The sequence below is a fragment of the Paroedura picta genome, chromosome 10 (genome assembly GCF_049243985.1).
Source record: "Paroedura picta isolate Pp20150507F chromosome 10, Ppicta_v3.0, whole genome shotgun sequence".
NCBI lineage: Eukaryota > Metazoa > Chordata > Lepidosauria > Squamata > Gekkonidae > Paroedura > Paroedura picta.
Genome location: NC_135378.1, coordinates 31798989 through 31811663, shown reverse-complemented (window position 1 = coordinate 31811663; position 12675 = coordinate 31798989). Strand labels below are relative to the sequence as shown.

General features: G+C 44.1%; 2 protein-coding genes across 7 annotated transcripts in view; one reads left to right on the top strand and one right to left on the bottom strand.

The window, feature by feature from the left end:
* Positions 1–157: 157 nt before the first annotated feature.
* Positions 158–12675, bottom strand: part of PAICS (phosphoribosylaminoimidazole carboxylase and phosphoribosylaminoimidazolesuccinocarboxamide synthase) — a 42187-nt gene continuing 29669 nt past the window's right edge. For 3 of the 6 annotated variants that reach the window (XM_077302046.1, XM_077302048.1, XM_077302047.1), the window contains 9 exons: positions 9168–9213; positions 7217–7414; positions 5663–5841; positions 3933–4112; positions 3720–3833; positions 2640–2723; positions 2375–2555; positions 2031–2189; positions 158–939 (listed from right to left, as the gene is read on the bottom strand). In XM_077302046.1, the coding sequence (XP_077158161.1) occupies positions 773–939; positions 2031–2189; positions 2375–2555; positions 2640–2723; positions 3720–3833; positions 3933–4112; positions 5663–5841; positions 7217–7414; positions 9168–9213 (1308 nt within the window). In that variant the 3' untranslated portion in view covers positions 158–772. Of the gene's footprint in view, positions 940–2030; positions 2190–2374; positions 2556–2639; positions 2724–3719; positions 3834–3932; positions 4113–5662; positions 5842–7216; positions 7415–9167; positions 9214–9482; positions 9525–9637; positions 9727–9757; positions 9929–12675 lie in introns of those variants that run through there. The other 3 variants (XM_077302050.1, XM_077302051.1, XM_077302049.1) reach the window with 3 other exon arrangements.
* The window catches only part of PPAT (phosphoribosyl pyrophosphate amidotransferase), a 47826-nt gene continuing 45090 nt past the window's right edge, over positions 9940–12675 (top strand). The window contains exon 1 of the mRNA XM_077302053.1: positions 9940–10221. Coding sequence (XP_077158168.1) covers positions 10094–10221 — 128 coding nt within the window. The 5' untranslated portion in view covers positions 9940–10093. The remainder of the gene's footprint in view (positions 10222–12675) is intronic.

Sequence of the window (12675 nt, the reverse complement as noted above, 5' to 3'; positions counted from 1 at the left end):
TGCATATATGCTGATGGTTTGTGTGATTAGTATTCTTAGAAGCAACATCCTGACACCACTGGCCCCTTAGTGAAAGCTAGGTGCTTGTCTTCTGAAACAAGCAGAAGTACAGGTAGGGTGTTTCTTCTCTCATTCACATCACTAAAGATTAAAAAAATCAGTAATGAAGGGTGGTTTTATTGGAGCAATGTAAAGTCTTCTCCCCCTCCCCACATACAGGTACCTATGACAATTCTAGTTCTTGAAACTGGTCTCATAATTTATATGATACAGTTTAAATCTTTGGCTGTTACAATAAAGACAAGACCCACACACATTCCTGTCAGCATCTAAACAGGCATAGGGGCAGCTGTTTATGAATACTGTTCAGATTCTACCTTGCCCTCAAAACAGCAGACCATACACTGCTTAACTATTTTTGGGATTATATTTCAGAACAAGCTCTTAAATGAGTTGCTTATCTATTGCTTTGTTGTATTGCTAGCCTTTATATAAAAGCCATTGATTAATAGTGAGTTAGAACAGTTGATACAAATAACCAACTCTACATAGTAAGCCTGAGCAATATTGATCAGTAAGAATTATTCTAAATTGATAACAAAGTGGTACATTTAACTGTAGTTTATAGAGAGCCAAACAATATTCACCTTTTGTTATAGCAAAGAACATCAGCAAACTTGATAAGTACAGGAAGAACTTTAGTGGACTGTTTTAATACACTGGCATTTAAGCACGTGGTGGCCAATACAGAGACTGTATTAAAAGAAGTTATCTAGGAGGAACTTTCTCTCATCTTCTTGTCAGCCTGCTTCAGGGAGATCCACACATTCAACATGCTTGCACGCAGCTTGGACCAAACAAAGTGGTTATTCAGCCCCAAAATTTGTGCAGCAAACTGCGCAGCACCTTCAGGTGAAAGAACTGTAGTACAGCCGAGACCTATTTAGACAAAGAAAGAGAATTCAGCATTTTCTGTAACTTTAGCATCCCTACCAGTGACCCTGCTGAATAGAGCGTATAAATCTTGTAGAGGCAAGAAGTATCTGGAATACAGAGGGAGAAAGACAAAGGTTTCTTCTAGTTCAGAGTTATCAAACTCATTTGTTATGAGGGCCAGGTCTAACCTAAGTGTCACTTCACCAATCCTCACTGAACTGTGATCAGAGATGGAAAGAAAAAAGCAGCTGTCACTGCCAATTTACCCCACATTTTATCTCTGCCTCATAACTCTGGTCTCAGCCATTTCTGTTTCTTGACAACTTTGGACGCATACCATTCTGTGTGCCCCAGCAGCCTCCTGCCCTCTCTCCCTCATACTAGTGGCCAGATAAGAACCCTGGCCAGACTGGTTCCAGCCTCAGGCTGTCTTCTGCAATCCCTCTAATCTGCCTCTGCTCATTTCAGGTCTAGTGGTAATTCTTGAATATAGCCAGTATATTCTTTCTAGTTTTCCTGAGAAAACCCAGTTACATTTGGGAAGCCGAAAAGTAACAAAAACATTACGATATTGCTCAGGTAGACCTGAATGCACTCCTCAAATGTGTTTTAGTTTAATTTGAGGGCAAGTGTATGCTGCACCTGATAGAAGCCAATGAAGATGAGAAGTCCAGAAAAGCTTAGTTTTTTATTCCAGGATACCTTTTGTTTGCAGCAGCAGATATCTTACATTTTATGGCAGCATCAGGTAACTGTTCAGGTAGTCATAGCTCTTATATAGCTCTCTGCAATGAGCTCAGCTGTTTTTCACTCAAAATTTTACAATACCTAAACTTAACCTTGAATTTGCAGGACGGGAAGATAAAAACAGTCAGTCCTGAATATTCTTGAGACATATTCCAATTTTAAGGAGCCCCACTGGTGTTTAGATGCCATGTTCTATCCTATCCCAGACTTGTTTGCTCTTCACATGTCTCACAATTACAAATAGACTGTTGTGCCGAAACAGCCAGGGAGTTAACTGCTCTTCAAAATGGAGGGGGGCAATTCTCATCCATTGCTCCAAGATGTTCAAAAAGAAAAGGCCAACTTACCACTGGGGAGCCTTAGGGATGACCATACATCCTGAGCACCCCACTCGGCTGAGAGCGGAGGGCAGTTGACAACTGGATATGCAGTGTTGCCGGACATCACAGGCCCCAACCCATTGCTTCGACCAGCCACTGCTACAAATACTGTAGGCACACCATCACCTAATTATAAACACACACAATATGGTTTCCATGTCATATTATGCTGATGGGGAAAAATTCTATATGGATTCTTCACCCTCCCCTTTCAATATTTTGAATGAGTGGCTTTGAAGTATGTTTCTTTAAACCAATGGTTTTATATATGTGCTGAATTAGATTTTAAACAACATGTTCTGGTTATTTACCTTCGTATTCAGCCTTGATTCTCAGCGTCTCATCTGGCCCCTTATGGGCAGAAGTCACTCTCAATTCACAAGGAATGCCGTAGTTTGCACATGCCTTCTTTATTTTCTCACAGTGACCAACATCAGATGGTGATCCCATAAGCACAGCCACCCTGCCTTGGATCTGTGGTTTCAGTAACAGCTAACAAAAGGGAAAGTCAGAGGGCAATTTAGGACTTGCAATAAAGCCCAATGGGTTCTGTTTTATGAAGAAAGTCACCAGTACCTCAACTCTTTCTGCCACCCATTCAAAATTTCTCTTCACCATCTGCAATGCTTCAGGAGTCACTTCTTTGAGATCACGGTAAGACTGCAAGGCACACACAAAAACAAATACTGTAAAAACAGTATGCAAGAGTCTCTTCTTTCAAGCAGCAAGCCTAATCTTTCAGTGAAAAGCTCCAACTTGTACCAACCAATGAGTGTCACTCAAGCACAGCAATACAGTTTGCTCATGGGTCCAATTTTCTGTTTTAAAGTTTCCACTGGCATTCAGATATAGGATTCTCATCCACGTACAGAGAGAGTAGATAAACCATTGGTGGCTGGGAGAAATCTCTAGCTCCAGCTATGTATCCTTAACAGCAATCAAGGCAGAGTTAGGGATTCCACTTGAGCTATTATTACCTTTAAATCCTGCCTCCTTAGATGGGATAGGACTATCACTTTTTTAACAGACAAGTTCCTTCTCTATTTTTAATGTGCAAATTTAAAAACAAGGATCTAAAATCTAGATATACAAACTAAAAATATCAGTTCAGTTGAACGAACACGGGGCAAGTGGAAATTCAGATACTCGGGTGATTTAAACCAAGTAAAAGGCAAACATGCCCACTGTGTTTGTGGCTCAAGGTCTGCTTTGCATGCAAGAAGGCCCCAGGGTTCAATAACTGGTATCTCTCAACAACCACCTTTACAGACCAAGGCAGTTTCCTGTGTCCCTATGTCTTCGTTTTAAGCCAGCTGTGCTGGGAACGACAGCATATACATGTAACAAATAAACTTATTCATCACAGCTCTGAAAGTAGTTTTAAGTAGCATCATTAGAAAAGGGCTACTCCATCTAGGCAGCATGCAGGACTATTTCCAAGGTAGTTTGAATGGGACCCTGGGACATCCTTTTCACATAATGCAGGGAGGTTATGTATTCAATTTGATGCCACAAGGAGACAAAAAAGCAGTGTAGTGAAAATAGCAGCCCAATAGGGCACAGTTCTAGATGTAGACATCTAACGTTCAGAGGAGTTATTTGCAATGCTGATTTACATTCAGCACTGGAAAAGCCCGGCTGAGAACACAGACATACTTGCTTGTCTTTCTGCTGTTTTCTGTCTCCAGAAGGCCACAGCCTCCAAGAATCATTATCAATGACATCAGCAAGGACAATTTCCTTTGTAGTGACATTAACACCAAACTCAACCTAAAGAAAAATAGACGCACAAATAATGAGACATTAGCCAAAGCAATTTTATTCCTGCTTTCAGAATGTGCCCAGTTCAGAAAGATCTTTCCCCAGTACCTTCAGGTCTACCAGAGTACAATTCTGGGGCTGCCAGGCTTTTTCTAGTATTTCAAAAATAGCTTGAGTTGAGTGAGCCATAATATCGACTTCAGTTTGTCCAATCTCAAGGCCAGCAAACCGGAACTTGGCTTCTATGAGTTGTTCCTCAGACCACTGTGGGTCATTCGCTGCATCATCCTAATAAAAAAACAGGCAGCAAGAATTTTATTAGAACAGGGTTAAATTCCCCACTCTTCCCTTGAAGCCAGCTTAGGCTAGTCACAGTTCTCTCAGAGCTCTCTCAGCCTCATCTCTGTTGTGGGCAACGGAAAGGAAGGAAATTCTAAGCTTCTCTGAGACTCCTCCAGGTACTAAAAAGCAGAATATAAAAACCAACTTCTTCTATACAAGAGATCATGATACTAGCATGGGCAATGGCCATGTGCCATAGTAAACAGGATAATTAAGTGAGATTGATTGAAAAAGTTGTTAGGCTCCAACCAAGTCTTTGCAGACAATATTCCCCATTAATATGGTATTTACTCTTCCTACAACTGTGGGCTTAAAACCCTATAAAAGCCCTGTAAAAACCCTGTAAAAGCTCCATGCATTTACCAGTTAGCTCTTTTTAGCTGCATTGGGACCAAGATCTGTACAAATATCTAAAACATCAGATTTAGTTTTTCAAGATGAAACAATAATTGGGCTGCTACATCCTTCACTGTCTTATTTAGGGTAAGGGAGACCTCAGTGGCCTGCCTCTTTCCATCCAGGCTCAATTTAATGTGTGCGTTTTTATCTGAGGCCTTTTACAACATTGACTGCCTGCGAGACTGCATCATGTGACATGCTAGTTGCCTAGCTGTGTCAAATTGCACTCTTCTAGTCTGAGTTGTCATAGAACATTCAATGAGAGTCTAATCCAGGGCCTACTAATCCAGGGCTTTTCTGGTCATGGGAACAATTTTCTGGAACAGAAAGGCATGTAAAACCAATATTTTTCTGAGGGCTTGCAGCTAAACTAGGTATTTTTAAAAATGTTATGCTGACATCAGTAAAGCTCATTAGCTCATCAAGTCAGACTAATACTTCGCCTAGTTAGGTTTTAATGCATTTCTGGCCTGTTGACATTATTTTGGTCATCTTTGAAGGAAGCCTGAAGAAAGACACAGATTTAAATGGAATCTTCTGTATAAGCATTATTTCACAATCCGATAGTATGTGAAGTGCCTCAAAAATGTAATAGATGCCATAGTTGAACAGAAGGGATCCATGAAACAGTGGCTAGGAAGAAACATGGAGTCCTTTACTGCTCAACAGTAAAGAATGAGAAGTGGGTGCAGCAATCTGCAATGTTACTCTAAAACAAATCCTTTGTCCATTATCTTCCTGATCTAACATTTTGGATGCTTCATTATTATTTCCAGTGACGTAGAGAATAATCCAAAATCCAAAAAATGCTTTCATGGTTGTCAGGCTATTAAGAATCCTGACTACAAAATTTAATTTTTCACCTGAGATGTCAGCAAGGTTACTTAAACCAAATCCTAACCTTTAATCAAGAGACTGTATGCCTAACCAGCTATAGAAGCTAGTGTCAGATTAAGTTTTCTGAGTTCTGATTTTGACATCAATACAAACAGACACTTATAGAACACCAATACACTCCTTTCTTCTTCAGCCAGAGGAAAGTGCATTGTTAAATACACTGATTCTTTGAGAGGGCTGTCTAAATCTCATCTACTTACCTTATAAAACATCTCAATTTTAGGTGGGTAAAATCGGTAGCCTTCCTTGACACCAGGATTTCTCTTCAGGAAAGAACCTGTTGCAATTCTTCTGGAGACCCATTCAATTGGAATCATTTCACAGTGAGCAGCTATAAATGCTGTATGGCTATGCCTTTTCACAAAAGCAGTTTTGATCCCTGGAAAGTGAGAGGATTTGTTATAATTCAGTTGCAGAAGAACACTACAGCACTCTTGAGTGTGAACAAAAGCTCACATAGGAAAAGCTTCAAAAGCTTGACACAGGTATTTGTGCCTACATAAACCGTACAGAGACAAAAACCTGTGCAAGCTCATTAACTTTATATAATCTTTACGAACACATCCCAAAGCAGACTACAATTAACTATCAGTAGATACTATTGAGAGTAGGCAAGTGGACAAGGGATGGGAGCACTACACTACGGTGGTCGTGAAAGAGAACATCCACTGTGAGAAAAGTTTACACACCAAGATATCCATTCATTTCTGGGTTACAAATATTTACACAAGACAAGAGCAACTTTGCATGGCAAGTGCAGGAACTACCAGATAACGAAGTATTTGTAAGCTAAGAGCTGAACACTTCACATTAATAGAAAGGAAACATATAAAAATAAGTGGGGGAAAACTTAAAATCCAGTAACTGACTACAGCAGCTTAAAATTTATTAACAGAGCCAAGGGAAATGGAGTTGAGAGTGGTTTCCAGTCCCAAACTGGGGCATAACTGAATGTTTATCTTTCTCTTCTCTATCCAACATTTTCTCATTCACCAATGCAGTCAGTGCCTCATAACTAAGAATATTTTAGCCTTCTGTGCAAGTTGATACAAGTACTTGATGTCCACTAAACACATACTCACATATCTTTGACAAGGAGCAAGCACTTTTGAAACCCAGAACAACCATTTAATTATTCTTCAATGAAGACTAACATCAAGGTATCTGGAGATTGACATGCACACCTTACCTCTTTCATCCCTAGATGACATATTAAGCTTTTTAAACTGAAGCTTCGCGTGCCTAATTTTGTTTTTTCTATTTTCCTTTCCTTTTCATCTTTGATATTTTGACTTGCTTTCTTTTGTTATTCAAGTTATTGCTGAACTTATGATCCACTGGCTACGAGGGGGAAAGGTTTACAGATCTATAGTGATAGAAGTAGATAAAACTAGGAGGGCGGGGACTATGCAAGCAACAGCCAACTGTTTAAATGTTCTTTGCAAGTCTTTGGGCCAGGGGTACAGGGACATCAATGGTACTAGAGATCACAAGTATTAAAATGTGAAAAACAGAAAATTACTGATTATATCATATATCTGGCCTGGTAATATGAAGTGTACATTAGCAGTTTTACCAAAACTGCAGGATAAAGTAACCTCTTGGTTAATCAATCTTGGTTCCTTTCCCATTGTCAAATGGTTTGTGTACATCTTCCCAGTGAGAAATGTATAGATTGTATCTTTACAGCTGTAAATAGCTTTCCAACACAGAGTTCTGCTTTCTAGTCCAACTCTGCCATCTTCAAAACTTACCAGACTCCTGAAGCAACTGGAATACGCAGCTGGTTGTTGCATTGGAGATAGCAGCCTTGCCTTCCATGACATCTTTTCTAGCTGCATTCCCAGCTGTTATTTGGTCTTTTGATTGCATCAGAACACATCCTGGGAGGCTTGGCAATTCATAAACCTCTTTCGTTTTGCCCTCATTTATTTTTTTGCCAAGTTTTAGCTCTACAGCAGATCAAAAGTTAAAATTAAGTTCTGAAATCTGTTTTGAGATACCAGGAATTTTTAGGCAAATAAACACAGAACGAAGCATTAAAATTGAGGAGGGTGAAGCAATCTCTACATTGTCTCCAGTTACATTTTATTCCAAGACATCAATGAGATGTCCAAGTCCAATGCAATTGGGGGCCATCAGTCCCAGCCTGGAAGACTTCCTCACCCTCAAAGTGAGTTCAGTATTATCCCTGCAGGCCTCCTGGACCAAGTTAAAAACAATGCAGAGAGTTCTTGTTCTCCTGTTTCACAGAAACTGCTCTTGGGATAATCTAGAAGGGTTGGGTTGAGCATTCACACAACTACAAATAAATTGGATCCAAAATTTTAGTTATTCAGCCTTACAATTCCAGTACAAGTAGTGTACAATGCGGTCTGACAACAAGCAACAAGGAGTATATACACATACTGGTTTAATGGATCATGTGCTTCAAGTTTATTTTTCTATTCTGCTTTAATCCTGAACACGGTTTGTAAATAGCTAGTATTGTTTCCAATGAGAAATGGAAACTTTAGTAATTTAGATTTACAATAAACCTACTAATTTATTATTTGTTTTAATTGTGTTCCAGTACTGCTGATTTCACATTTTATTAAATGACATTCATTTCATCATGTCATGTTTCTGCATTTTTTGCCTGCATATCACCAAACTTCACTTTTACATCCTAATGAATCTGTTCTCAACTGATGCAAACCTGAACACCATTATAGGTCACCACAGCGGATAACTTTTTGGCAAGAATATATGTATGACTGGAGTGTTCGCATGCAGTAGTTATTGTTCTTAAGGCTTTAATACCCATGTTTTAAGCATGGATGTGAATGTATGCTGCACACCGCCGTGAGCCGCATGGGAAGGCAGTGTTTGGATGGGAGGCCTCCAAGAAGTTGGACAGAGTTCCTTCAAGGAATGCTAGGGCTCATGCCACGGAGACAGGGCATGGCGAACCACCTCTGAACGGCCCTTGCCTGGCTGCCAGACACTCCTTGGATCTCCTGACTACGCTACACAGGCCATATGATATAAATAAATCAATCCTCTTGCACAGAATCACATGCCCCTTGTTACATTAAACAAAAGAAACTAAAATCTGATGAGAAATCACTGCAAGCCAGGGGAAACCAGAATGCCAGAGACACACCATTGTAGCCAGGAACAGGTGGCACAGAGCTAAGGAATCAGGATGCTCTCCTGATCTCAGTTAGGATCCCCTCTACCCATGCAGGAGGAGGCAGCAAAATAGCCTTATGAAGTTTTGGAAAGCTCACTTTATGGAAGAGAGCTGCCTGTTGCCCGTTCCCCTGCCAGAGCATAAACGAAGCCAGAGCAACCGGTAGATGGAGGTGTGGGCCAGCACAGCGGCATAACCTGCACAAGGACTGCCATCTCTGGCACGCAGACTATGCGCACCTATGCTCTTTGCACAGGGTGCAGCTCCGGTTTAAGCGAGTCTCTGAACTCTTGCAAAATTCACACTGGGATTTCCCTCGCCCCCGCTTAAATGAGGAGTGCACAAAGCGCCGAAAGCGATTCTTTCCACACTTTTATTGGAGCAGAAGGGGGGGGGGGGGCGTTAGACGCTGCGCTTGCCTAGCTTTCTCCCTGCTGGCTTCTGAAACGGTGTCTGGCCCCTCTCCGGACCCCCCCCCCCCGACCCACTAGCCCTGCAGCTCCTGCCTTTTCCGCCCCCGCCCCACTCACCTGGAGGGATCGGCGGCATCGCGGCGGGGAGAAGAGCCCGGAGCGCCTGCAAAGCACAACGAGAAAGTTAAGCGCGAGGGAGGGCGAGCCGGAGGACTGGCGGCGCCAGGCTGCGTGGGAGGAGAGGGGACCCGCGGTGGGGCTGCGTAAGAAGGGCGCCCGGCGGAAGGGGGCGGCGAGGGGAGGGAGGAGAGCAGCCGCCAATGGCCGCGGCTCGCGCAAAGGTTGCGCCTCCGAAGCGCTCCCCTCCCCTCCGTTGCCCAGCTTTCCCGCTTTGCTCCCCCCCCCCCGTCCGCGCGGGTGAAGAAACTCTGCCTGCTCCAATCTGCGCTCAGCTTCCATCGACGCCCATTCCTCGGAGCAGGAGTTTGGACTCTGCTCCCCACCGCGCAGGGAAAGTTGCTCGCCCCCCCTCCCCCCTTCTGCTCCCCGCCAGCGCCAGTCGCATGCCCGCAAAGGCGGCCTCCCACCTCAGCCCGGGCTTCTCCCCCCAGAGCTACTGCCTTCTCTCCCTGGCCCTGCGGCGCCCACCGCGCCCTCCTCTCGAACTCCCGACCCAACCAGCCCGGGGAGGGGGGCGTGGAACGTACCAAACGTCGACCCGGGGGGCGAGAGGGCGCAGAGGTAGCGACTGGAGGGTTAACTTAGTTTCGCTCCGGGGGAGACAAAGTATCCCCGCTGTCCGTCACAGGCTGATTGAGTTCCTTGGCGCGCGCCCGCACTCCGACAAGTTTTGCACGCGGCTCTCCCCGGCCCTCCCCCCCCCCGCGCATGTAAATGAGGCTGGCCGGGGGTGGGGGTGGGGGCGTGGGCGTAGAGGATCTCGCGCCGTCGCCGCCGCCTCCCCAGGCCGCCCACCTCCCTTCGTGCCCCGCAGACCCAGGCAGCGGCGGGAGTCGCCACGACACGTGCTTGGCGCGGGGAGCATGGAGCTGGAGGAGTTGGGCATCCGGGAGGAATGCGGCGTCTTCGGCTGCCTCGCCGCCGGCCAGTGGCCCTCCGAGCTGGACGTGCCCCATGTCATCACGCTGGGGCTGGTGGGCTTGCAGCACAGGTAACCGGGGGGGGGGACTGGACGGGCTGGATCCCGGCGCTGGGGGTCTGCTGCGCGCGGCAAGGCGCGCCCCCTTAAAGATGACGGAGGCTTTGCATTAGCGGGGAGGGGAGTCGCTAGGGACAGGAGACGTCTTTCTCTCTGTGTCGCTCTGCCGGGAGCCGCCGTCAAGCAATGCCTCGGGAGGGGACCTTTCTGTGCATGGGAAGAAGTCGGTCGGTGCATTTCCTGGCCATGGGGATGCATCTAGCTGGACTAGGAGGGAACTTTTTGCTCGCAGGGCTGGAGGCGGAAAGCACATTTGTTGACAGCTTCCTCGCTCTAGTCCGCGAGCTATTTGGTGGATTATAGTGCAGCCCAGGCGGACGTTTGTTCGCTTATCCTTAACGGGAGACGCCGAATTCGACCCATCAAGGGTTGGAAGGGCCCAAGCTGATCCCCAGACAATGCCCGCGTGCTTCCTGCTGTTGACCTCAGGTCTCAGGGGTCTCATGACCGCCCTGTCCCTGCCGCATGATCCTATCCACTACCACAAATCCCAGTGGTGCATAGTGAAAGCATCTGGAACACTTAGCTCACTGGAAAGCTAGCAGCAGAACCAACTTTGAGTTCAGCGGCACCTTTAGGACCAACAAAGTTTTATTCAAGGCGCAAGCACACTTCTCCCTCAGATATGAAAAGCTAGCAAATATTTATGAGGCAAAGTGGTGAGGGGCTTTTTACATGTGGGGAAATACCTATGTACATGTGTGGGAAGACATAGGGGTCTGTGACATTCAGGAAACAGGCCACTTTTATTCTGTTTTACGCTACTGCAAATAAGAGCTTGCTAACAGCTGCTGAAATGAGTTCTGACTTACAAAAGCTGGCGGTGGAATTAATTTTTGCTAGTGTTGAATCTCGCTTTGCACTCTACTGCCAAGAATTGTGTTCTAGTATTAAGTCTTGGGATATCAGAGCTCACTTAATCTTATGTGGAATGCCTTGTGATAGTGTGCATTTATTGGATTATTGCTTTTATATTCACAGTAGTCTTAACTGGGATTCCCCCCTTGTTCTGTGTGCTACTGCCTCGCATGTCCTTCTGTTACACCTTATTGTATCTGTTTACCTTGCACTACATTTCCTGATAATCCTAGTTCGCCTATCTAAAAATGGTTAAGGGCAAGCCCTCACCTACTCTGAGCAAACTGATTTCTCTTAAACCTGTCAGCCTCAGCCGTTCTGTTGGACTATGAAAGCACAGTTATAACGGGAGCTTACTCTTGTGCATCTGAAGTTAACAGACTCAGAAAGTTTATTCTGAGAAATTTTGTCAAATGATGAGCTATTTTTCTAGAAGTAAGTCCCATTGAATTAAATGGACCTGTTTTGAGCACTCTGTCTTTTATATGTCAATGGACTCCTATCTGCCCTATATGGGTTCCTTTTGTCATTCCAATTTCCATGATTTACGTAGCTTTTCATCCTAAAGTTCACTGCATATGAAAGGGGTGTGTTCTGAATCTTAGCTTTGTTTATTTACAGCCTTGTTTGCATGTAAGTTGATCTTCCTTCAGGTCTTTGCTCACCTAAATAGAAGTAGCCAAATTGGGGAAGAAAGAGAAGCTTCTTGCATCCCCCAAAAAAGCAGCAATAAAACCCTGTGGCAAGAAAGTATTGCCTGCTGCTTGGCTTAATCGCTGTGAGCATCTGAACACTGCACTTCTATATACTTGGAAGTAAAAACAATTCACCTCCCTTGAAGATAGATTCAGGCATGGAGCTGGGTTGGTCTGAAGAAGCAGAACAAAGTTTGAGTCCAGTGGTATATTGAAGACCAACAAAGTTTGATTCATAATATAAGCTTTTGTGTACATGCACACCATTGGATACCTGGTGTGCACATTAATGCTTATACCTTGAATAAAACTTGGTTGGTCCCCAAGGTGACACTAGACTCATACTATCAACCTCTGTGGGACTACTTTTGAATACAGATGCATAGATCTGTAGCACACATTTCTTGCTACTCCACCAGCAAAGAGAGATTCAGGGGTGTAGGCTGTGTTGGTCTAAAGTAACAGAACAAAAATTGAGTCCAATTTTAGAGTCCCAAGTTTAGAATAAAACTTTGTTGATCTTAAAAGTGCCATTGGACTCAAATTTTGTTCCTCCAGCAAAAACCATCCTAGAAAATTAAAGTCATGTGGGTTCTTGAGACAAAAGGGCTCTTCACATTTTATTTGTTTAGGGGAAAAGTAGACCTTTCTTGTCTTCCACATGAAGCACCCTGTGCCTTGATGGTAGGTCCCTTCTAGTTTACACCTACAGCTGCCTGATCCCACTTCCATCCCCTTACTCATGTTAATCCTTAATTTCTGCCCTTACTCCCATCATTGTCTATTTAATGCAGATGATGGGGATGATGATTGTACTGAGATTGTAATAGCCTTGCTATTTGCATATCTTAAG